The sequence below is a fragment of the Leuresthes tenuis genome, unplaced genomic scaffold (genome assembly GCF_036924035.1).
Source record: "Leuresthes tenuis unplaced genomic scaffold, fLeuTen1.0.hap1 SCAF_11, whole genome shotgun sequence".
In the NCBI taxonomy this organism is placed as follows: Eukaryota; Metazoa; Chordata; class Actinopteri; order Atheriniformes; family Atherinopsidae; genus Leuresthes; species Leuresthes tenuis.
Genome location: NW_027325365.1, coordinates 34,701,853 through 34,729,026, shown reverse-complemented (window position 1 = coordinate 34,729,026; position 27,174 = coordinate 34,701,853). Strand labels below are relative to the sequence as shown.

General features: G+C 40.5%; 1 protein-coding gene across 1 annotated transcript; it reads left to right on the top strand.

Moving 5' to 3' along the window:
• The first annotated feature begins 10,453 nt into the window (after positions 1–10,453).
• Positions 10,454–14,755, top strand: rab33ba (RAB33B, member RAS oncogene family a). The gene is made up of 2 exons (XM_072396287.1): positions 10,454–10,949; positions 11,809–14,755. Exons 1-2 carry the CDS (start codon positions 10,722–10,724, stop codon positions 12,295–12,297), a joined length of 717 nt encoding a protein of 238 aa, XP_072252388.1. The 5' UTR covers positions 10,454–10,721; the 3' UTR covers positions 12,298–14,755.
• Positions 14,756–27,174: the final 12,419 nt, after the last annotated feature.

Sequence of the window (27,174 nt, the reverse complement as noted above, 5' to 3'; positions counted from 1 at the left end):
GAGGAGCAGGAGGAGGTTTGGACTCAGTGGTTGAAGTGGTATTAGTGAAAGAAGAACCTGAAGAAATCCTGACAACCTGCAGCCAAACATGCAAGATTGGAGGTTCCTCTGAATAACATTGAGCTAGCCAAGAGAAGGGTAGTTTTCACTGCTGTGTGGCAGTCGAGAACAGGTGTTGCTGGTTCTTCCGTGCTGGCTACCGGAAATCTAATGAAAAGACGCATGGGGATCTTTTTGTTCTGTGTTGTTGAGTGTTTTAACTCTGACTGTGGTGTGTTTAGAACGTTGCTAGCGATACCTCAAGCGGCGTGGTTGGAGAAGATGAATGAAATAGCGGATCGGGTTTCCCAACTCTTCCACGGCTGCCAGAGCTGGGTTTAAATTCTAGCAGTCAAAAACACAGGCTTTGTAAACCCGTTTCCTGCGAGGTTGCTCCTCCTCCCAGACATTAACCACACCCCCTGTAGGTTTATAAGGAGGCATTCCTACACAGACCCACACACACAGCAAACAACATGAAGAATGGGTTGAGAACCGATGTCCAAAAGATGCTATACGAAGAGGGATTCGGAGAGTGGTTCTCCATTACTCTTGATCCCGCCAGGGAGTCCTTCTTCATCGTCCACAGAATCGCAGTTTGGATCACCAGACAGCGATAGATACAGCCAGGATCTGTATCACCCACCTTCACCAGCGACTTCGCCCGAGAGCTTCTCCGCCTCTTCTCCCGAGATTGAATTCTCATCTTCGGCACCAGACGGGGTCCTCCTAACGTTCTACCAGGTAAATTCCAAGACCACCACCGCCAGGACCGGGGTATTGGAGGAAGCAGAGTCTGATGAGAAGGAGGACTCTCAGCTTCCATCAGGTCAATGGACCCCGACAGGTTCTCAGGATGATAGAGGAGAGGAGGGTGAGGATGAATTCGATGGGTGGATACCTTCAGGTTTTATCAGAGTTATAAAAACTGCAGTGTTACACCTCCTGAATGTGACCATTAAAAAGTTTATGATAGAATGCTGCTATGGTTGTACGGTGGACCACCCCAGTTTACGCCAACATCAGTACAAAGACGTTCTTTCATAAACATTACTGCGGTCTGATGCGAAAACTTTATAATCAAACGATTCATTGCTTCTATTCAACATCTTCTGACTGTACGCAACATTCGTGAGGACGACGGCAGAGTCAGGGCTGTGGCGGAAGCTTACTTGTATGAACTGACAACGATGAAACAAATCAACACCCCTATTCACGACATGTATGAACAGTTGATTGGAGAAGATGTAAAGAAATTGCAGCAGCTTCAAACCATGACAAAGTTTTGGGAGGGATAAAGGAGGGATGTAACTTTTTTATTTTTATTTTTATACACATATTTTTTTCCTGTTTAGATTAATATTTGTGTTTAGACTAATATTGTAATCATGTGTGATGTTGTTGTAATGTTTAACTTTTTAAAATCTTTTATTAATCATATATTACAAACATTTTTACTCTTCATGACTTTGTACATGTATGCGTAATGGTACAATACAAGAGAGAGAATAAAGACAAGGTTGAAATATACTAGCGTTTTGTGTTTTCTGTCATTACAAGCCACAGCCTGCATCAGGTAAGATGGCTGAAAAGAAGTTATTGAAAAAGATTTACTACGATCCTGCTCACCCGGGTAGTTTCGGAGGAGTAGAGAGGTTACATAAAGCTGGGCTGGATGAAAGTGGTAAAAAGGTTATGATCGAGAAAGTGCAGGATACATACACGCTGCATAAACCTCTGAGAATACGTTTTCCAAGAAACAGAGTTTTTGTCACCAGACCTTTAAATCAATTCCAAGTAGATCTCTGCGACATGCAAGCCCTGGTGGACCACAATGATGGGTATAATTATCTATTAACCGTCATTGACATATTTTCGAAAAAGGCCTACGTTCGCGCTCTGAAGAGAAAAACTGCTGCAGAGGTGATAAAGGCTTTTGAATCTGTTTTTAGAGAAAGCGAGATCCCTAAAAAGCTACAAACTGATGCCGGTAATGGATTTTTTAACAAAAAATGTAAGGAGGATCTCCTCCTGTAAACAAACTCAAAGATTTTGATGGAGAACCTATCGAAGGTTCCTTTTATGTGGAGGAGCTCCAAAAAGTTAAACTGAATAAAGACAAGATGTATCAAGTGGAGAAGATATTAAAGTGTAGCACCATCAGGGGTGTAAAACAGGCCTTTGTTCGTTGGAAAAACTGGCCTGAGAAATTCAGCAGTTGGGTCAGAGTCAGTGACCTTCACGGAGTATGAAAGAACCTTCCACTACACCCTGCCAGCGATATTACACCATGAACCGAACGGTAGAGGACAAGGGGTTTTATATCACCCTACCCTCAAACGTCAGCCTCAATGTCTTTAAGAATAATACTAGTTACAGGTTCCGTGTGGATTTAGCGCAGCATATCAGTTTGGAAGGTTTGTGGCAAGTTGCCTTGACAGAGATTTCTTATCCGTACACATGGCATAATGCCCCGAGGAATCTGGCTTATTTTGAATGGAGGAAGAAGGGGGAGGAACAGTTCTACCGCCAGAATATAGGGTGCGGACACTTCAAGGATTTGAATCAGCTCAGGGCGGAATTTGAGGGACAGCTTAGAAAAAAAGGTTCTAATATTTATTTAGTCATAAACACGGTTGAAAATAGACTGGTATACCAGGCAGACGGCCAGTATCAGCTAAGTTTTTATCCACCGTTGAGCTACATGCTAGGTGTGGAGAGAGCTCTCTACCCACTGTCACGCGTGAAAGTAAAAACATACTCCATCCCTGAAAATTCCATGATATGTAATCAGGAGAATCTCTTTCTGGGTGCAATGCCTGGGTGCATCATGAGGCATTCACAGGAAGAAGGGACCTGTCACCCTTCAACTTTAAGCATATGAATATAGAATATCTAGCCCTCTGTCAAGATGGTAAACAAGTTCCCTCCTAGGCATTCCAGCCTCAGTTCAACCAAAGCATTTCAGTCAGAGAGTTTTACAGCATGTTCACTGCTACGGGTCGCCATTTGAAAGATCTTCCTCTGAGTATCACTCGTGAAGAATTTAACAACGGTTACTCACAGTTTGTCTTTAATCTGAACCTGGGTGAGGATACTGACGCCTTGTCACCTGTTTCCAAAGGTAATTTAAGATTGGAAATGAGGTTTAGAGTACCGCTACCTCACACCACTACTCTCATCATCTACGCATGTTACGACTCCATTCTGGAGATTAACACAAGAAGACAAGTGTTGGTGGACTACTATTAAAAGAGTAAGCATGAATAACCATGAACTGGAGAGTCTGCTGCATAATCTGCTGGGAAACCTGTTTTGTGGTGTGTGTTCTTGTGATCAGCTTCCCTTACTCACACAAACGTTTATTAAACCGGCTTATTATGTCACACACACCCTACCCACATGCCTGGGGAACACTGGTAAGCTCTGACTTTTGAGGAGAATGGTCAAACCACCTTTTTCAACTCTTATGGATTACCGCCAGATTTTTCACACTACCCCTCAGACATTGTGTCATTTCTAAAAGATTGATCCCTGGAAATATTGTACTATAATCGCCAACTTCAGAACACTTTGTCTGTCGTGTGTGGTCAACAGTCCGTTTATTACCTCTGTCAGCGAGCCTGTGGTCTAACCCTGCAGCAAGTATTATCTTCCTACGATGACGATGTTCATAAGAATGATGCGATGGTATCTAACTTTGTGAAAAAATACCAGAGATGCATCAAAAAGCATAATGGTACATCTTTCCATCACGGAGCTTGCTCTTTACAGATGTTCAAAGACACAAATTCACTAATTGTAAATGTGTGAAAGCGATGACTTCACCTCCTTTTTTATTATTATTATTGTTATCATTTATTTTATTTTTAAGAAAAAAAAAGACTATACTCTGAAAAATTGGGATCAATAAATGATTTCTTGAGAACAGAAAATGGAATCTTTTGATTAATTTCTTACAAACGTTTTATATTAGGAAAAGGTGAACCATTGTGGAGGTTTTGTCCTTCTACGAGTGCTCTGTTCCTCCGCAACCTCATCTCACTCGCTCTGCTCCGGTCTCAAAAAATGTGGGGAGAGAGTTATTTTCTTCTTTAGTTTAACAGAAGTCGTTTTCTCCACACCAGTTGGTTCTGTTTTAAGACGACAGCATTGTTCACGGGCTTGCGGGTTATTGACAGAGGATATGGGTATGTTCAGTTCATTCAGGGTATTGAGAAAACTTATCCAGCCTGTCGGTTGCAGGTCAGGGGATTTTCTTTTAAAAGGGAGCTAAAGTAAATCAATCAAGTGAGATCCTCTCACAGCATGCCCCTGATAAACAAATTCTCCTTTAGAGGTCCATCCATTTCTCTCAGATAATTTTTTCAAGATGTATTCACCATTTCTGTGATCACGCTTGGGAAGGATTTTTAACACCTCACTCGCTGTTGAGTCCAGTTCTAACTGATCGGCTTCACGAACATGCCCTGTCTCACCTGAATCTGATTCAGGTACTGGATCATTAAGACAGTTGCGTTGTAGGGTCACAGTCATTCGGGGCTCCTCTATCTGACCCTGCTTGATTAAGGTGAGGAATCTTTACAACAGAGCATCATATTTCTTAATTTTTCATTCCGGGCTCATCGAGTATCGCTCTCATTTTATTATCCAAATCATCCTCTGCTGTTTGTCTGATGGAAGTCTCTGGTTGAGTTAAATGTTTCAACTGATGCGGTGAGATGAGAAACGTCTTTTGTGCTGTCCTGAGAGACATGGTTCCTATCTTGTGATGATTCCACCAACTACATCACCGATTAGCAAGAGCAAGAGCTGTTAGGGTGGGGAGAATAAATCCGCCTCCTTGACTTTTGAGAGCCAACTGCTTACATTTTAAAGCGCTCTCTGATGCTGTCTAAGTTGACCTTCACACAGCATTTTTGTCTGAGTGATGCCTTTAACGAGCATCGATACCTTTTTCTGGTTTTTAAGAAACATTATCTCTCCTGTTAGTTCTCATCAGAACTCATCAGGCTTTTCAGAGAATATGTGGGACAGCCCAATAATAAGGAATTACAGTAGTCCAATCTTGAAGTAACAAATGCATGAACTAGTTTCTCTGCATCACCCTTAGACAGGATGTTCCTGATTTTAGCAATACAACTACGAAGGTGAAAGAAGGCAATCCTAGAAACCAGTTTTATATGTGCGTCAAATGATAAAGTCTGGTCAAAAATAACTCCAAGGTTCCTCTGTAAAACTAGAAGCCAAGGAAATACCATCTAGAGTAACTATATAACAAGACAATTCCCCCCTTAGCACTCAGATCCAAAGAGAACAACTTCAGTTTTGTCTGAATTTAAAAGCAGACAGTTCTGAGTCATTCAGGTCTTTATGTCTTTAAGACAGGCTTGTAGTCCGACCAACCTATTGGTTTCATCTGGTTTTATAGATAAGTACAGCTGAGTATCATCAGCATAACAATGGAAATTTATGCCATGCTGTCTAATAATGTCACCTAATGGAAGCATGTACAAAGTAAAAAGAATTGTTCCAAGCACAGACCCCTGAGGACTCCATGACTTACTCCAATGTGTGAGGAAGATTCTTCATTTACAAATCTGGAATCTATCAGATAAATATGACTTAAACCAGCCTAATGCAGTTCCTTTAATCCCAATAACATGTTCAAGTCTCTGTAACAGATGCTGTGATCGATCGTATCAAATGCAGCACTGAGATCCAACAGGACAAGCACAGAAACAAGTCTGCTATCAGAGCGCTGTTTCTGTCTGACTGAAACTCTTCAAACAGATTATTTCTATGTAAATGATCACAAAGTTGAACTGCAACTATTTTTTCAAGAACTTTAGACAAAAAAGGGGGATTGGATATAGGTCGATAATTAGCCAACACTTCTGAATCAAGAGTAGGTTTTTTAAGTAAAGGTTTAATTACAGCAACCTTAAAAGTCTGAGGCACATATCCTGTCAACAAAGACAGATTGATCAAATCCAATATGGAAGTGTCAATTAAGGGGAAAACCTCCTTGAACAGTCTGGTTGGGATTGGGTCTAAAATACAAGTTGATGGTTTAGAAGAGACTATTGCTGTTGTTAGCTCAGAGAGATCAACTGGACAGAAGCCGTCTAAATACAATTCAGGTTCGAAAGATACTTCTAAAGCTGCTCTACTTAATGATACATCAGTGATAATAATGGGAAGGATTCCATTAATCTTCTCTCTGATAGAAACAATTTTATTGATAAAGAATCTCATGAAATCATCACTGCTGACAGTTAAAGGAATACATGGCTCAACAGAGTTTGGACTCTTTATCAGCCGGGCAACAGTGCTGAAAAGAAACCTTGGATTATTCTTATTCTCTTCTATCAATGATGAATAATAAGCAGTTCTAGCTTTACGAAGTGCTTTCTTATATGTTATTAAACTATCTTTCCAGACTAATTGAGACTAAAACTAGGTAGTAAAATTAAGGCAGCCGTCCTCTGTCATATCAGCACATGGCAGTGAAGAAAAGGATGATGAAATCAACTCTTTAAATCTGGTTACAGCATTCTCTGATAGACACCTTCTATATGTAAAATTCTTCTCAGAAGCTGTATAGTCAAGTAATGTAAATTCAAAAGTTATTAAGAAATGGTCAGACAAGACAGAGTTATGAGGGAACACTGTTAATTGTTCACTCTCAATGCCATAAGTAAGCACAAGGTCAAGGGTATGATTAAGGCAGTGAGTAGGTCTGTGAACACTTTGAGAAAATCCAATAGAGTCTAATATAGAATTAAAGTTAATATTTAGGTGGTCATTTTCAACATCTACATGAATATTAAAGTCATCCACTACAATAACTTTATCTGTACTCAGCACTAACTGTGATAAAAACTCTGAGAATTCAGACAGAAACTCAGAATAAGGGCCAGGTGGACGATACACAACAACAAACACAAGAGGTTTTTGTGATTTCCACTTTGGGTGGGAAAAACTCAGCTGAAAAACTCAGAGATTCAAAAGAGCTAAAACTAATCTTGGGTCTAGGACTGATTAGTAACCCTGATCTGAAGATAGCTGCCACTCCTCCTCCTCTGCCTGTGGTTCAAGGAACGTGAACATTTAAATAGTCAGAGGGAGTTGATTCATTAATGCTAACATGATCCTCCAGGTTTCTGTAAAACAAAATATATCAATATGATGATCACAGATCAAATCATTCACTAACAGAGACTTCAAAGGGAGAGATCTAATATTCAGCAAACCACATTTAATAGTTTGATGCTTTTGTTCAGTTAAAGTTTTTGGAAGAGGGTGGAATGCTCTCTCCGGGTCGGGAATGAGATCCTTCCCCAAGTGGAGAATTCAAGTATCTCGGGGTCTTGTTCACGAGTGAGGGACGAATGGAGCGGGAGATTGACGGGCGGATCGGTGCGGCGTCTGCAGTGTTCTGGGCTCTGCACCGACCCGTTGTTGTGAAGAAGGAGCTGAGCCAGAAGGCGAAGCTCTCTACTTACTGGTCAATCTACGTTCCCATCCTCACCGATGGTCACGAGTTGTGGGTAGTGACCGAAAGAACGAGATCAAGAATACAAGCGGCCGAAATGGGTTTCCTCCTCAGGGTGTCTGGGCTCTCTCTTAGAGATAGGGTGAGAAGCTCAGTCATCCGGGAGGGGCTCGGAGTAGAACCACTGCTACGCATTGAGAGGAGTCAGATGAGGTGGCTCGGGCATCTGGTTAGGATGCCTCCTGGACGCCTCCCTGGTGAGGTGTTCCGGGCACGTCACACTGGGAGTAGACCCCGGGGAAGACCCAGGACACGTTGGAGAGACTATGTCTCTCGGCTGGCCTGGGAATGCCTCGGGGTCCCCCCAGAAGAGCTGGAGGAAGTGGCCGGGGACAGAGACGTCTGGGTTTCTCTGTTAAAGCTGCTGCCCCCGTGATCCAACCTTCGGAAAAGCAGTAGATGATGGATGGATTGCTGGATAAAGTTTTTATTTTAAATTTTGTTTGCACAAGAGGATTTGCTCCTTTTGTGTTTTTTGATTGGGGGTGGGGGGGGTAGCAGCAAGTGGGAAGCCGCAGAGAAGTGTGTAAGACTACAACTCTGCATCCTGGTCTCAACCCTGGGTTGTCATGTTTTTGGATGAATAAATTCGTCCATATTTCTAGAAATGAGAGCCGCTCCTTCCAAAGTGGGATGGATGCCGTCTCTCCTCATCAGACCAGGTTTTCTACAGATAGATTGCCAATTATCTATGTGGCTCACATTGTTTGCTGGACACCGTCTAGACCATCTATTACAATTTCATTGTATTTCAGTATGTTTTGTATTTGGCAACATTGGTTGATACCATTCATGCCAATAAAGCCAATTTGAATCAATCTTGACATTGATATAGACTACATTTTTTTCTGAGATTTATGTAGATATAGATATTAATTTTGTTCTGAAATATAACTTCTGTCTCTTTTGTTTTATCTTATATATGGATGTATAATGTATTATTGTTTATTCATTTTTCAACTTATTAAAATAGCTGAGTTGTACACAATCTGCTTCTGCTTCTCTATCATAAATTAGTGTTTTTATATAGGTGTGTGTGAGTGTATTATATTATGTTATATATGTTTACATATATAACATAATATATATATATATAATATATATATAATATATTATATTATGTTTACAGCTACTAATGTGTGTCACACTGTTACTGTGATGAGAAATATTGAAATATTTATATTCAACATTTAATCTATGTATATAATAACCAGATCCTGAAATGTAGATGTGACATGAGGGTTTTCTGAATGAAGAGCACTAACATTTACATTTAACTGATTTTGATTAATCGTTTTTTATATTCACATTGATGAGCATATATGGGTGGGGGGCACAATGATTAACATACGTACATACATACATACATATACATACATATATCTACATGGGGGGGCATTGACGAATATATAGCATCTTAATATGGCTAAGCTTATGTTTCACTTTCAGATGATCCGCTCTGCTTGTAAACCTGTTGCTCCAGGTCTTAAGATCCACCACATTTCCTCATCAACCACACCATTGCTTTCCCTCAGCTCTTTATCTTTGGGAAACCTACATAGTTTGAGAAAAGTTAGCAAAGCGACAAACAACAATCAGAGTAGTTACTCCGGGCCAATTTAGTTAAATAGGAAAGATTTCTTGGTGGTTTGGAGGCTGGTTTCACCGCGGGCATTCACAGTATTATGTGCGGGACTTCTTAGTATTAGCCACAAAGTTGGAAAATTCTGTTTGTAAAATGATGTTATAATAGCCAAATACAATCAAAAGTAATTTTTCATTCTTAGGTAATGCCATGAGATCTGGTTTGCACTGTGAACCGGTTGGTACACTTCCATGCAGCGCATGAGGCATCTTCTCCGATCGCTCCACTTTTCCACATCCAAGATGGCAGTGATGTCGACGTCTGATCCAGCACTCAATGCAGCGTCTACTCTTTATGATGTCTATGGTTCACAACATAGACATATACTCTCACCACATTGCCAAACTCACCTCTCTTAACTTGTAGAAAGGTAGCACGAGAAAGAAGCTCTGCAAACAGTCCTCTCTCAGGGCTTTTAGCTCATTTAAACTTTCATGAGCAACTTTGTGTAAATATGGTTTGGGTGGTGTCATGTTCCTGTGTTTTTTGAGGATTTCTCTATCATATCTTTGTCTTAATTTGCTCTGATATATATAGATTTTCATTTATTTCTGAGAGAGATCTCTCAGAGAGCTGGAGAGAGTAATTAAATGATAATTAATGTAAATACTTCAATGTAATTATATTAAAATTTAATTGTAGTTCGGTATGTTTTGCTTTCAGTAACAATGGTTGATACCATTCATGCCAATAAAGCCAATTTGAATCAGTCTTGATATAGATATAGATTTTCATTTTTTCCAATATATGTAGATATAGATATTATATAGATATTATGTATATATTATATAGATATTAATTTTTTCTGATATTTTGCTTCTCTCTATTGTGTTTTATCTTATGTATGGATGTATAATGTATTCATATCATACATAACATATCACATTCCAGAATATTCTACTACGGTTAAGCCTACTATGAAAATTAAAATACGGCGAATCATGTGTCCGGTATCATGCCTACATACCCCCATCAGTTTTGTATTCAGCGAGTTATGATTGATTAAATGCGCTGACACTTCAGCCAGACAGATTACACTGAGTGGAGCGGGTGACCGGTCCAAGATGGCGGCCCCACGGCTCGTCAGTGCCAATAGGCAGTAGCGGTCGATGCGGCGTCTATTGTTTATATGTCTATGCTGTGAACGGTAGATATAATCTTATCTCGCGAGAGGATAATTCGTTAGCCAACACAGAACGTGGCTTCACAACTGAGTCATTGAGTGGGAGGTAAACGGTGAAGTACTTCTTTGGATAAGAAGAAGGTGTTGTATATATTGACAATATAACTACGTTTATTAAGTATCAACTGTTCTTTTCATACTATGTATTTATGAGTGCATATTAGAGCGGCAGCCGACTTCGATGCGCCTCTTTTATTGACTCTTCATTGTCATCAGCGACAGTATAAAGCCTGCTGAAGGAGCTGCAACAGAAAACATTTTCTCTCCCTGCGGATCGCCCTGCCTGTCATATTGACATGGCTGAGAATAGCAGGTCGGATGAAATCCCCCACTCTTTGACTCGTTCGACTTTTCCGCCGCCGAGGTCCCGGATCTTCAAAATCATTGTGATCGGGGACTCGGGTGTTGGGAAAACCTGTTTAACTTACCGCTTTTGCGCCGGCAAGTTCCCCGAAAAGACTGAGGCCACAATCGGGGTGGACTTTAGGGAGAGGCTGGTTGAGATCGACGGCGAGGGCATTAAGGTGTGTGCTAGGGTTAGGTTGGGTGTATGAAACTTTGGGTGACAAATGAAACTGTCATAGTCCAAGATTAATACAAAAATATATAAATGGCTAAATATATAGGTTTATGTGATAAATACAATTAGAATTAAGTAACAACATAATTTATTAAAAATAATTTAATTGAATGTGAAACAAGTCAAATTTCCTACTTTGATTTTAAATGATATTAAAATTGTTTTATTGTTATTTATTTACTGTCACTCATTTTCAATTTATCTTAATTTGAATCTATTTAATTTCTTTCTTTCTTAAGTTGTTATTCCTGTATTTATTTCTATATTATTTCCTTTTGACCTATTTATTCCCTATTTATTTTATTTTGATTTCACCATAGAATTGTTTGTAAATTTTTTTTTAAATGTATTGAATTTCTAGGTGCATCTACTTTCGCCTCCAATTTATTTCCCTAAGCTCATTTATCGCCATGCTTTCTTTTTACATTTCCTTGTCTCCAATTTTACATTCCGGTATGCATTTCTCTTTCATTATACTAATTAGTGGGCGGTCTTTCATTCCCACAAGACAGTGGTAACAAACAGGCTGGTGGTGAGAAATCAGGTGGTGCGTAGCTATGATTGAGTTTCCTCATTTTTTTATACATTTTCGTCATTGTAAATAAATCCAAAGTCTTTGCCACCCAGTGAAACAGTGGCTCATTGTTTTGTTACAGTACCTTTCCAGTAATAGTAAAGCTCTGTGGCATTGGGGAGTAGCATGTGTACGGTTTCGTAGGATTCGCACACAATATTTGTTTCTCTTTTCTGTTTTTTAATCTTTTTATTCCTTGACTGAACCGCTTTTACACTGTCTCCTACAGATCCAGCTGTGGGACACTGCAGGCCAAGAGCGCTTTAGGAAGTCAATGGTACAGCATTACTACCGCAATGTGCATGCGGTTGTGTTCGTCTATGATGTGACTAATGCTGCAAGCTTCAGAAGTCTTCCTGCCTGGATAGAGGAGTGTAAACAGCATGCTCTGGGCACAGAGGTACCCAGGATCTTAGTTGGAAACAAGTGTGACCTGCAAAACTCCATTCAAGTGGGCACAGACGTGGCACAGCAGTTTGCAGATGCCCACTCCATGCCACTGTTTGAGACATCTGCAAAGAATCCAAACAGCCAAGGAAACTGCTGGAACAGTGACCATGTTGAGGCAATTTTTATGACAGTGGCACACAAGCTTAAGTCTCAGAAGCCCCTGGTGCTCAGTCAGCCTCCAAAGGGATCAGGGGGAACCATTGCCCTGATTGGGGGAAGAGGTGATAGAGAAGACACAGCCAGGAGCTGGGGCTGCAGCAGCTGCTGAGGAAAGAAAATGCACAAGACTGATAAAGCTGGCCTCACTCTGGGAGTGAGGTCATTTGCACACCTTTGTTAACAGATTAGATTATCCACACACCTCAGCTGTGGCTTGAGCTGCGCTGCAACCGAGAGGTATCTAGAATTTCAATGTTGTGCCGCAACAATACAATGTTCATTATAGCTTCATCTTGAAGGCAGAATATCACAGTCATTAAAGATATAGCCTGATGTTATGATCGTGATTGATGATAATTAATAATGTTGGCATTTGCATGCTAAAACCCTCATGTTAAAACTGAGAAACGTTCATGTTTTCACTTTTTTGTCAATCAACCATGTCGTCGCAAAACTATAATTATGGTCATTATTAGAGCAAACCCTTTGTTTAAAAACAATTGTGCTTGCAGTTACTGCACCACTGCAGTGCCACAACATGAAGAAAAGAAAAAAACACCAAACCACTTCTTAAGCCCAGCAGAATTAAAAAAAATTCTTTTTAAACGCCAAATATCAAGCCAAAATCAATAATCATGCTGTAATATCTTTGATTTACTCCAAAACTAATTTTAAGCAGGACCACAGATGAAGGCACCTGAAGAAGTGAGAAACATTGTTGATGTTGGTCGAATTACAACCTGAGCAGATAAAAATAATAAACAAACAAGAAAAATAAAAACTCCACAAATAATATCTGTGGAATAATCAAAGCTGTTTAAAATTTGAATATCCCAGAGCAAACATTCAAATATAAATTGCAGAAACAAGCTGTTTATTTCATTTAAAGCTGACAACGGCAATATGCCGCTTGCCAAGACTCCCAAAACTCTATGAAAATTCTCGGGATAATACTAAGTTCCAAGGTGGTAGGATTGTGGAGGTAATACATTACCACATTCCTGTGACAAGTGGAGAAAAGGCTAGGCTTTGGACCAGCTTAGGCTTGATTACTGGGCTTAGGGTTAATAGATGGACTTATAAAGTGAATTATCTTAGGGCATACCATGATTTGAGGCCACAACCCTTCTCCTTCTCTTGGTTTCTGTCAATTATGCTGATCTTTTAGTTTATTTACATAAATTCATATTTTTAAGCAAGACCCACCTCCAAGCTGTGAATGAATATAATGCAGAAAAATGGAAAAGGGAAAACAGATGCTAAACAAAAAATGAAACCTTAATGAACCTGTGAACTTTATTTTGATAATGTTTTATGAAAATATGTTAAAATAGTGTTTAGGTGTCACTAATGGGAATTAATTCACAGTTGATTTTAGAGGAAAAAGCTTCTAATAAGACCACTTTAAAAGAGACCAGCTGGTGAAAAAGTTTAACACTGAGGAGCTTTTAGACCAAAAATTTCCTCCACCGGCTGTCAGATATCAGAAACAGCTAGACCTTCTCTATATGACCAAAACAGGACTGCTAATGTTTGTTGACGTTGGTATAGACAGTCAAATTAAAGATAAAGTACACCCTCTTTGATTTCTGGGGTTTTAAGTAACATGACTGGAAGAAATGTATCTGATCGGAACTGTTATGCAGGTTCGATGCAGGATCAACATACCCTGGCATTTTTAAAGTTTTTTTGGGCACCCTCTGCTTTCTTTCCTGTCTACCAATTTGACAAGCCTCAAGGCCACAACCCTTCTCCTTCTTTTGGTTATTACGCTGCTATGTTAGTTTATTTACATTAATTTCTATCTTTTTGGAAAACCATCCTTCAAGCTGTATTTGCATGTGACTGGAAACAGTGGGTAGACTGGAAAGGGGGTAGATAGAGTGGGGATAGACAAATGTGTCATGGGGACCCAGGTCAGGAATCAAACCTAGGCCTGCTGCATAAAGAGCCTCTGTACGTAGGATGGGAAGCCATAGTTGTGGGAAGGTAAGAGTGCTCAACCTGGCACTAAGACTCTACAAGCAGACAAAGACTGCACATAGAAAGATTCATTCTTAGCTGTGACTTTCACTCCACATTTGTCAATGAGAGAGTTAAGCTGTGTTATATGTTGTTACCAAGCTACAAAAACAAAACCTAATTCCATTCATGGCATTTTCAATCGTATCTCTTACTGTGCCACACTTCAACTTTCTATAAGTTTAACTGATTTTATTTTGTTATAATTTTATTTTATTTCTATAACATCAACATGTCTATAACAATATTTATATTGCAACAATATCATTTTCCTTCAGAGATTAATTAAGTAGCGTTAAACTGAATTGAATTTAAGTTAATTGAATATCTGGGGAGTCCTCTGAATCATCTGTCTTTACTAATCCTAAATAGAAGGATCTTGCAACAGAGTACAACAAAGCTGGTTACAAACTCAGTAAGCCAGACCAGGTTTTCAAACTTTGGGTATTTTTGCATTCATGTTAAACAGATTACCAGTAGGAATTGATATTTACAATAAAGAACAAACGTGTCTGCAATACAAAACAATCATTCAGCCTTTTGTAAATGTCAAGATTAATTCTCCACCATCATGGTTCTAAAATGTTTAAACATTTTATTTATTTATTTTTACCCTTGTCCTGTCCAGCATTATGGCAGCAGAATTCTAATCTGAATACCGTTTTATGCCAAATAGATTTGCTTTGCCAAGGGAAATTTTATGAGTGTAAAGCTCCCCTTGTTTCACAAGTACTGCTTATTTATTTATTTTTGTTACAATACTTTACATGTAATAGTGCCAAACCTGACAGGGGGACAGGGAAAGAGGGAGAGTAAAGAAAAAGAAACGGGGAAGAAATAGAAATAAACAGTCGGAGAAAACAATGATAAACCAGACAACCAGCTGCTACACCTGCAGAAACCAAACAGAAGAATCCAGGCGGAGAACCACCAGGAGCACCTGTAAGCAGACAAACAGAGAAAAAAAAAAACAACAACAAAAAAGCAACAACACCAGCAGCAAGCACATACAACACAACCATGGATATGGATGGCCCGAAACCACAAGACGACACAGCAACTGCATAATAAGCATGTGACTGGATAAGCATGTGTGTGTGTGTGCATGCACATGCAATACATATGGCACAGGTCCCACATAAATTGTGCTCAGTTATGAGTGTATAGGGCCACAACCCAGTAAACTCCAGCCCAAGCCATAGCCACTCAAGTACTACCACACAGAGAAAAAAATACATTTTAATAAATAAACACTCACCCACATACAAACACACCCACCCACACGCATGGACACACGTCCACTTAAGGTTCCCCTCATGGTCCCACTCCCAGCCTCTTCCCCCCCAAAATTTTAGATTTATATGGATAAGAATATAAAGGTATTGACATAACATGATGGACTTTGGCAAGTTTGATGCTGCAGTGCACACTCCCATAACTCATGAGAAAACGGCGAATCATGGATATTTTACTTGGTTATCCAGGCCATTTTATCGTTATCTCCGTCTAGCTTAAATTTTGGATGATACAGTATTCACTGTATTCATGCAATATTTCTATTCACATAAAACCTCTTAATTAGTTATGTAGATCAGAATATAATTAAGCTAATAATTCTCTACCAGTAATTTATCCTAGGGATCTAATGGGAGCTAGTCTAGTCAGTAGTGATTGTTAATAAGTGTCCAAGGACAATTGTTAATATTACATAAAATTACCAATGCAAATCATTAGCTACAGAGCACCACTGAGCTTCACCAGAAGTTACCAGATAACTAGACGCCAGCACCAGTTTCAACAGGCTGCTGGTCTATATGTGTCAATATGGTGGAGATTAGGCATTTATCGAGCAGACAGGAGGGTTAGAATTCCGAGCACTGACCACAAAATAAACACAAACAAATTCTCCTTAAAGTATACCAGGATTTATTAAAGACAAGCAACATAGACTAACAGTACTTGAGTTAAACCTCTCATATCTACTACTTTACAAAACATCAGCCAGACTACATGAGCAACACAAATATTCAAGCCAGCAATAGGGAACTATTAGTATATGTACTGCGTTACAGTCTGGCTTACTGGCTGCAACATGGAGAGAGACAGATACGAGGTGGCGGGCTATAGAACTTAATTTATTTTAATGAGTGCAAGCAAATCAACAGAACATCTGAAAATCAGTAATTCAGTGGTGTAACGCGTGTATGGGCGCTGTGGTTGTGTATGTGCAAAAGAAACAAAAAAAACTACAGGATGAGCTCTTGTTGCTGAGGTGCTGTCTGTCTAGGTGACAGCAGAAAGAGAGCCACCAGACCCTCCTGCAGATAGTTTGGTTGGGTTTCCCTGTCAATTGGCATGTATGATAGGCTTTGATGTACAGTAACTAGCCACATCCCTCTTCACCTGAGGCCAAAAAAAAATACTTGAGAAGGCAGTCGTATGTCCTATGGACCCCCACGTGGCCTAACTGATCGTGCAACGGTCTTAGTACCTCTTCCCGAAATTTGGATGGGACCACAACTTGAAACACAGGATTACCCAAAAACTCTCTTCGTGTGGAACCTATTTCCTCACCAACAACCCGTTCTGAAGTAGATACTCCTTTGCAGCACCCTCACGTCAGCATCTGAACGCACCATATCAAACAGCTCACTCAGTGTCGGATCAGCCCGCTGCACCGCTGCCAAGTCACTGGAGGAAAGACACCAAAGAGAATAAGATATGGAAACAGTGAAAACCCCACTCTAGCCTGTGCTATTCTGCTCAAGCTCTGCTTCTCCACGGGACATAGCCAAGCACAAGCACAAGCTGTGAAAACACCAGGAAAACACTGTGCACTCTCATCAGGCAACTCAGTAACAGAGGGCGAAGATGCTACCACAGGAGTAGGCGGATCATCAGCCCACACGCCAGGGATTGGCAGAGCAGGATGCAATCTCATGGCCACCTCACGCTGAACTAACCCACAGTCGAGCTCCAACTTATGCATTGGAACAGGCAACACATTTAAACCCATTCCTCGCATAAGAATACAATCACCGATTTCAGAACTCTGCGAAAAAGGAAGCACAGAACTCACAATGAATTAATTAAAGGCTCTAGTATCCCTCAAGATTTTTACTGGTACCTTGACATCACTGCCCACCAATGACACATGGCTGTCAGAGACAAAAACAGAAAAATCAGGCTTCTCCAGGCCACAATCCACACCAGCCCCCACAACAGCCTCCACCTGCTCACAAGGGGATGCAACACAAGGATTTACACAGGGAGAAATGACATAAGGAGAACTAACAAGATTTACCTTACTGACAGGCTTAGAAAGCACCCCTTTACCACTGGATGTAACAGGACTTTCAGCTTTCCAATGACCACTACTTTTACAGTAGTTACAGACCTTACTTGGATCAAACTCCACCTGACTGCGTGTTGCCCTGTCAAACTTACAATGGTGTGAACTGGGTCCCTCAACGCACTGTTTACCTGCTAGACGAAACCTACCACCCTCACCCCGGTAATAAGAGTGATCCCAAGCCTTATACTCATGATCACAATGGCATGTCAACACATACTCATCAGCCAAAGTAGCAGGCTTCACTTTATGCTCATTGATGTAGGTGGCAATATGACTGGGAACAGAGTTTTTAAACTGCTCCAGAACAATCAAATCACAATGCAGCATAGGTATTAACTCCTAGTGAAGTAGACCAACGATTGAAATGAGTGGTTAACCCCCTGGCAAATTCAATGTGTGTTTACATGTGTTATAGCAACTGCTATACATATTAGGAAAGTCATCAATAAAATAAGTAGCAATAATAAATAAATAAATGAGCAAGATAAAACATTTTAATTATTAATGAAATTAGCAAACAAAACAATAAAACTAGCAAGCTAAGGTAAACCCCATATTCAGCTAGTGTTGAAAGCCAGGGAAAAGAGATGCGTTTTCAGTCTGGATTTGAACTGACCTAAAGACTCAAAGGACCTGGCAGAAAAAGGGAGACTGTTCCACAGTCTGGGTGCTGCCAAAGAAAAGGCTCCAGCCTTTAGCCTGGCTTTGGGAACAGCCAACAGGAGCTGGTCGACTGACATCAGGGCTCTGGGTGGAGTGTAGGGCTGCAACAGCTAAACAGGAGGTCATAGCTCATAAGACGGGCCCATAGAGTTTAAACACTTAAAAACAATGAATAAGACCTTAAATTTCTCCCGAGAGCCAACAGGGAGCCAGTGAAGGGTGCACAAGACAGGGATGATGGATTTGCGCCTCTTTGTTCTGGTCAGCAGGCGGGCTGCAGGGAATCCTGGTTCAACCCTATATATAAAGAATTACAGTAATCGAAACGCAATGTTATAAATGCGTGGATTGCTTTTTCAAAGTCAGCCCGAGGAAGATAAGATTTAATCTTTGCAAGAGTCCTCAGCTGGAAAAAGCTGGCCTTGATGACAACGCTGATATTTTTAATCAAAGAGGGTCAACCATCACACCCCGATTCCTTACAAATGGAAATTTTTACTGTGGACTGGCTGTCATTTGTGGTTACAGGCAGATACATTTGAATGTCGTCTGCAAAGCAGTGAAAAAGGACTTTTAAAAACAGAACCTAGGGGGAGCATGTACGGGGAAAAAAGAACAGGCGCTAATATCGACCCTTGGCACACCGCTGTTCAGAGGAAACTTCCAGGAGGAGTACTGTCCAAGATTTACAGAAAAAAAAGATTAGAGAGATAAGACTAAAACTAATTGAGTGCTGTACCTTTAATGCCAACAAGTCTCTCCAGACGGGTCAGAAGATACTGTGATCTACAGTATCGAAGGCTGCGGACAAGTCTAAAAGCAAAAGGACTGCTTCCCAGCGTCAACAGTTAAAAGAAGGTAATTAAAAACTTTTAAAAGGGCCCATTCAGTGATGTGACGCAATTTAAAACCAGACTGAAACTTTCAACAATTTCATGACCAAAGGACAGCACCATGTCCAGGGTGTGTCCTTTTTCATGTGTAGAACCAACATCGACTGAGTCAAGTTAAAATAATCAATCAAATTTAAAAAGTCTTTGGCTTCTGGTTTCACACCAAACATGGATATTAAAATCCCAAACAATCAGAAATTGATTATAGATTAACAGTATGCCTATAACAAAGTTTGTAAAGTCCTGAATAAAATGTTTACACAAGACTGGAGTATCAAAATTGATCACAAATGTCTGTAGCTCAAAACTGGAAAATGAATCTGCCGGTACTTGCTGACAGGTGTGACTGGATTTGTATACTGTTGATAGCCGCCCCCCTCCTCCTCTACCAGTCATCCGAGGCGAGTTTAAATCATGTAGGAGAAACGTTTTGTTGGCTAGCGATCTAGCATTTAGTAGGCCCAATCTTAGAGTCCCATCCTCGCAGAGCCGCGAGGGAGCCACAGGCTGGATCCACCGCAAACCATGTGTTCCTTGGAGCGCAGGACATCCTGGTGTAGAAAGGAGGGGAGTGATCCTACAAGTGGACCTCCAGTAGGCCCTGACTTTCACCAGAACACTTCCGAGTTTTCCGCGTCTTCTGGACCGCTTCCTCTGCCCAGAGACAGGTAAGCGCCACAGGTTAGCTGGTACTGAGACTCGATGAGGAGCTCCTACAAACCATGCCCACACAAACCACACCCCCAGCTGGCTGTAGAGGCCCATGGCAATTAGAACGTAAAACATTTTACAACTTTAACGGTTGATTCACAGCATGAAATGTCTTTCAATGCAAACAATATGTTTCAAATAACAAATTTATACAAAAATAGAAAGTAATGTAATTAAAAAGATTATATAGGACTGCAGGTTTATAAGTATAAGTATATTAATTTATTTAAGTGACTAATGAATGCACACAAGTTTATCTTAAACTCAATAAAATATTTACAATAATAATAATAAATAGTAGTAGTTATTTCAATTCATATAGGTTGTTTCCACCGTCCGTTTTTCTAAGAGCCACACTGTCAAAGAGCTTGGCTTACTACATCAAATGCCATAAATATCACTCTAAGGTGATCATTTCTTATGGGTCAACAGAAAAGAATGCTGGCCGTTAAACACAAATGAAGTGTATTTATTTAGAACTAAATAAAATATTTTGGATGAAGTATACAATTCACAGACTAGTAAAATAAATATGACCATACACAAATTCCGGTGACACATGGGAGGTACACTGCAGGTCCTCTTTGGTCATGAAGTCTGTTATGGCTGTTGAAATTGTGTTGCAATTGCCATTGATATGCATATGTCGTGTTTGAGATGTGGAAGACAAAGGACTGAAGAATTTGGTGCCAGGTCTTCTGGGGTTGGGATTAGACAGGCTTAATTTGCACATCCAGTTCCTGCTTTTCAGGTTACTGGGACAGATTTTAGAGAGCAAAATGCATATTTTGAACACATCTACACATTTGAATAGGACAGTACCTCTTTCCTTATTATTAAGGTGGTTTGGCTTCTCAGCGGGAGTCCATCTCTCTTCAACACGCTGGTGTTTCTGTGACAATCACGCCTCCAGTGTCCGTTTTGGCCACAAACGAAACAGGCATCATTTGGAATTCTCTTTTTGTTCCTGTAACGGCCATGTCCCTTTCCTGTTGATGAAAAGGTAAGTTGTTTCTGCATTGATCTTTAACTTTGTGTCTCTGCTTCTGCTTTCCACATCTCTAAACATTCTTTTTGACCTTCCGTACTTTCTAATTTCTTAACCGAAAGTTTGCATTTTCTTCTCATTTCTTGTTCTTTTTGCTTCAGTTTTTCTTCTAACTTTTCTATTTTCTTTAAACTAAGGGATCCCCCAATTGGGAATGCGAGCTCATTTGTCCATACATTTAAATAATTTTGACCTTTATCCCCAAATTTCTTTTTCAAGATTTCTACGACGGACCCCTCCGGAGGCTCAACCAGCTCCAGGAGAAACTACTCCTCATGCCGAATGGGGAGGCCGTACGACTATTCCATACGCTTAATTTTTTAGAGCTACAAGTGGGAAAGAAAGTTTGTTTTTTAGCTACCAGTGACAAAAAGCTAGACACTAAAGAAAGGCTAGACACTACGTTTTTAAAAGAAAGACAAAACAAAACAAAAAGGCTAGACACTTCGTGTTTTTTTAAGCTACAAGTGACAAAAGGCTATAGGCATTCCATTTTAAAGCTACAAATGTAAAAAAGCTGGCCAACTGTGGATATCATGAAAAATGAAAAAGTTGCCAAATTGAAACCCAAATTTGAAAGAAAATGTATTAAGTCAATATTTCAAATACTCACCAGACGAGTTTCGCTGAACTCTTGTCGTGGAACCCCGGTGGCAGCGATCCAGGACGTTTTTCCGGTTAGCCCTCCCGTCTCACAAATTAATTGAGGTTTGGAGGCTGAAAATGATCTATTATTTTCCAGGATGGCCTGTCACTTTCCGTGCCTCGTCCTGAACAGCTTCTCACGGGTCCTGCCGACAACACCAAATTGTTATGAAAGTTTTTCATGCTTCCTTCCTAATGCCTCTGATGAGCAATGAAATAGAGAACTTTTCTTTTTCTGCCGGCCGGCTAAGTTTTATTTTTCGTTGCAAGGAAAAGATCAGTCCACACCATAAAGCAGTTATGGTATGGATAGACACAGACAAAAGGAAATCAGAGCATTTTTACCTGAGGGAGGCCCTGTTCTTTGAGTGTGTATTGTTCGACCGTAACTATCTGTACTCAGCACTAACTGGGATAAAAATTCTGAGAATTTGGAATGTGAATATGAACATTTAAATAATCAGAGGGAGTTGATTGATTAACGCTAACATGATCCTCTTGCTGCAGCCAGGTCAAAATATATCATATCAATATGATGATCACAGATCAAGTCATTCACTAACAGAGACTTGGAAAGGAGCAAATCACATTTAATAGTTAGATGTTTTTGTTCAGTAAAATATTTTTGAGGATTTCTGGGTTTGGTCCTCGTGTTTATTGATTTATGTCATTTGGGTGGTGTGAGAGCAGACACAATCAATATGGAGTTTGGGGGGGGGGGGGGGGGGGGGGGGTGTAATGTTTTTGGATGACTAATAAATTCATCCATGTTTCTAGAAATGAGAGCTGCTCCTTCCAAAGTGGAAAAGCCGTCTCTCATCATCAGACCAGGTTTTCTCCAGAAAGATTGCCAATCATCTATGTAGCCTACGTTGTTTGCTGGACACCATCTAGACAAGGGATGACATGTGGTGTATGGAAAATTATTAATTCTCCCTTTGCATGTCCTGGGTGTTGTTTTTCTAGTTCAGAGAAAGGGTGTGTTATTCTATTTTCCCATATTTAAATACATGTTTATCTGTAGGAGGGTTTCCTAGGTTACGTCAGTTGTTTGCAACTGAGGTGGCTTTAGAGGTTAAGTTAGCAATTGAAAAACTTATCTGTCCCATGCAGGTTGTCCACATTTGTGTCACACCCTGTCTTTGTATGTATAAGTAAGTCCTTCAGAGCTACAGCAAACGCTAATACTCTTCTTCATGAAGTACAAATCAAATTTTGGGAACCTTAATGCGGTCTCACTGTGCTTTGTTAACAGAAATTTCCACCACAAATTTGGTGTCACAAACAGGATTTCATGAGCGGTCACCGGGAACGGGTCATTGGTGACTGAGATCCTGGAGGACTCTCTCCAGCCTCCAACCTCACATAGGTGATTAGAAGATAGGAGAACCAGAGAGCCGCTCTCCGATCATCCACGATCCTTTTTAGTCTTTATTCACGGTGAGCTGTACCGGTTCTAATCTTAAGTGTTTGGTAAAGTTACTTTGGGGAATGTTGAGGGACTGGGTGTAATATTCCAACTTGGTTGGGAAGGATAGCCTTTAGAGGTTGTGGCTAATAAACGAATCACATGCTTTTCAGTGATTGTACGAATCACCCTTAGTGGAGATTAAGAAGGTGGGTGCACACCTTCTATTAAGAGAAAGTGTGCACACACCTCATTAAGAAAATGGGGTCAGGAAAAGCAGCATCAACCCCCTTCCTGAGAGTGACATTATCAAAAGCACAAGACAGAAATATGGGAATGAATGTGTGGAGTGTTTGAATGAAGGGACGCACAATTTTGGATTTTCTAAAGGGGGTTAATTGAGTATTGAGAAGTAAAGAAACTAGTAGGAAAGTTGAGAGAGGTAGAAGACAAGTTGAAAAAGAAGAAGACAGTGAAGGTCAGATACTTGGAAGAATGTGTGAAAAATAGAAGGTGTTTGGAAGTATGGAAGAAAGAAGTTGAATGAAGAGAAAGATTGCCGTCACAGAGAGAAATGCCAGGCAGAGAGGATTATTTAAAAGTTTTGTTAAGCAGGAAAGATAATAACGTGCGCTTAGATAAGCCTGCTGTACGGTGTACATTTTAGGACATCCTCAGGATCAGGTTTCAGCGTCAGACCAGGTATAAGGTCTCAGGAAAACCTCTGTCACACTCGCACCAAACAGCCACATAAAAAGAATTAATCGGACCAAAAGGCTTCATAAAAAAAACGTTTGACAATGAACAACCTCAGAAAAAAAAATGTCAGACTCAACAGCATCAGCACAAAAGTTGTCATACTGAACAGCTTCAGTAACTAAGTTGACACTGAATGGCATCGGGAAAATCAGTTTCATACAAAGGTTGCATAAGCCTTACAGACATAGCAACAGTAACTAAGGGGGCGGGGCTATGTTGCTAAGTGTACCCAGAGCTATAGAGCTCTGAGTGTACCCATAGACATATATTCATATGTATGTATATATGTCTATGAGTGTACCCATCTGCAGGCAAGATGGCCGACAAGAGCGCCGCCATATATCCAATACATACTGGAAGTCCCAAGGGACTTTCAAAACAAAATAAAATAAAAACTTAAAAACACGTATGTGTACACCATGGACTGTATGCTTTACACAACATAATTGTATGCATTTTGCAAAGTTACATGTTTATCATAACAGTGTAATTGACTTATAATTGACTGAGGTCTGATGCCGAAGCCTGATCCTGAGTATGTCCTAAAATGTACACCATACTGCTGACAATGTTATTGTAACATTCACCACCACCGAATATAAGTCCCTCAGCTTCTTCTCCCTATGCTCCATTGATAGGTGTGCTTCAGGCATTGAAACAGGATCCTAACCTGGACTCCTGCACCCGTCTACCACTACAACAGAATAACGGAGTGGCACGAGGAGCCGCAGGAGGAGGAGTAGGTGGTCGTCCACCTACCCCACCACCATCAGATTCTTTCCAGCACAACTCAGTTTCTCCTGACAGCACCACCGGTGTAAATTTAAAAAAAAAAAGTCCAAAGTGATATTGGCCTTTTCACCTGCATCCCATGTGCACACTGATAGAGGACCTCTCACAGAATAAGGAGAAGAAATATTCATCAGCCCCATGGTTGAGGTCTGTAAAGAATTTCGCCCATCTGGAACACACTGTTGGCCAGAAAATTAAAAGCTGTTGATCTCCAGAAGGTAGCAGCATCAATTCCTTGACCTGAAATGAGACTGACAAACCCTGAATGGGCTGTGGTTACAAATGCTAACTATATCACTGTCATCACCACCCCGACAGATGCAATAAAAGCTGCTTTCCTCACTAAGGTGGACATGTCAAAGATGGCGGCTATAAAACAACAACCTGAAGAACGAGTAGATGATTTCATCCACCGTCCCACTGAAACTTTTGATCTTCATGGTGGTGTGACACAAGCAGACTTGAGTCAGACTCCAGGTCCTTGGAAGACTCACCTCTGTTAAAGAATTGTGAAGGGACTTCTTTCAAATATCGCTCAAGCAGTTAAGCAGTCCTACGTGGGTTGTGTGGATGAGGCATTTCTGTCTGATTTCAGACGTCACACTCGCCATGCCCAACTACAGCTGCAGCAGAGGAAGAAGGTAAAGGGTGTTGTGTGAATTTCTGTTCCCCTGGTGTCAGAAGTGCACACAACAGCTGGAAAGGCAGATTCTACAGCCTGCACGTGATTTCTGATCAAGTTGTCGATAAATCCACAAAACATAATCATTTATCGTGTCATGGTTGTTATTTTATCTTTGAACCTGCGGCTCTAAGTATAAAATGTGTTTTTGTTTTTGACACAGTTTCGTGGGTTTCTTTTTACTCCAAGAGAACCAGTCTTTACTATGGTGGCCGACAAGGGTGAAATGGATGGCAAAAGCCCAATACGTCTCAGTTCGAGAAAACCGCTTCAAGTACAGAAATGATGCAAAATCACAAACTCAAACACAACTGTAAACGAGGTACAAAACGAGGAACGTGCTTCAAAAAACAAAGGCAAAAGCATAATTATTAAACGTGTTGCAAATAGAGAAATGATCTTCAAACGAAAAACACTGCATTACCTGTCACTAAAAACGGAAGTGCTCCAAACCTGCAGGGGGCGCTCTCAGCATTATAGCTCAATAGAGAGACAAAGGGATGGAGAGAGACAGAACAGGTGACTGAACCACAACGGTGCATGAAAATACAGTAGCGGTAATGTGACTTTTACTTGATTTTATATATATTTTTATATCACTGTACAACACTGCACATTACGTGACATTTATTTTATTGGATTTTACACCAGACGATTGTCAGAAAAGTTTGCTTATTATCATTAAATAAAAGTCACAGCCAGAGAGGCCATTTCATATCAAAACTTCACAAGGAAAAGTTGGGAGACAAAGAAAACTGTGTTCGAAGAAGGAATGTTGTCTCCCCACTGATCGTTATCTTTATAGCTTCCCCAATAAGGAGATGCCTGCAAACTCAGGAGATATACCAGACCTGGGCACATAGAGGATTGTATGTATGTGTGTGTGTGTCACCAAATAAAAGAGCAAGGGAGGCAACCACTCGTTGGAGAACTCTTGTGAATCTGCAGAGAGAAGGTTTGTGTGTTGTTCTCCCCTTGCAAGTAAAATTCTGAGGCCTCTGAGGGATTTCTTGGTTTCATGCCGTTGTCTGTTAGTTAATTTTTATAACATTTTGGTCCTTCGAGCCGGATGCCAACATTTTGTACAAGGGTTTCTACCGGGAGGGCCGAAACTCTGTAGACTGTGCACAGCCCGACTAGGTCGGAGGAAAGACGCACGGGGCTAAAATTCTCCGTTCGCCTGAGAAGGCCCTTTCCGGCAAAACTCTTCGCGAATGACGGCATCCAAGCGCAGTTTTACAACGGACAGTGGATGAGACCAAGAAAAAGAAAAAGCAGCTGAATCGTGAGTAACATTTTTATATATATGAGAAGTTTGAGTCCTCGCCTTAGAAAAGGGGGGGTTAAAGTCCCTGCCTAAAAAGGCCCAACTTTAGAAAAAAAAAAAAAAAGACAAAAAAATAAAATAAGTGATTAGGGGGGTTAAAGTCCCTACCTAAAAGAAAGGGTGTTTATAAAAAAAAAAGAAAGACAAAAAAAGAAAATAAGTGATTAGGGGGGGTTAAAGTCCCTGCCTAAAAGAAAGGGTGTTTTAAAAAAAAAAGGGGGGGGTTTGAGTCCCTACCTTATGGGAAAAGGAGGGTTAAGGTCCCTACCCAATGGGTACCCGGTGTTTGTAAGTCTATTGTATTTGTTTTTTAATGTATTTTGTGTTTTTAAGTGTGTCAGTATTTGTATTGTGCAATTGCGCTGTTTGAGTGTGCACGTGAAAGGGTGAGAGGCGCTGGTTTGAGTGTGCACGGGAGAGGGTGCAACTCGCTGTTTTGAGTGTGTGTGTGTGGAGGAGCCGTTTGGAGCGTGTGTATGAGAGAAAGGAATGAGTGATTGGAACGGAGTTTTGTTGAAGCAGCAGAGTAACTGGGAACCTAACGGTGTCAACAAAGGTTACCGACTGTTGAAGTAGACAAACTCGGACGTTCATTAAGGAAAAATATATTAATAAAATGGGAAATGTGAACGGTACAATGGACCGGGAGGGGGATCGTAAATTTATGGAACAGCAACGCCC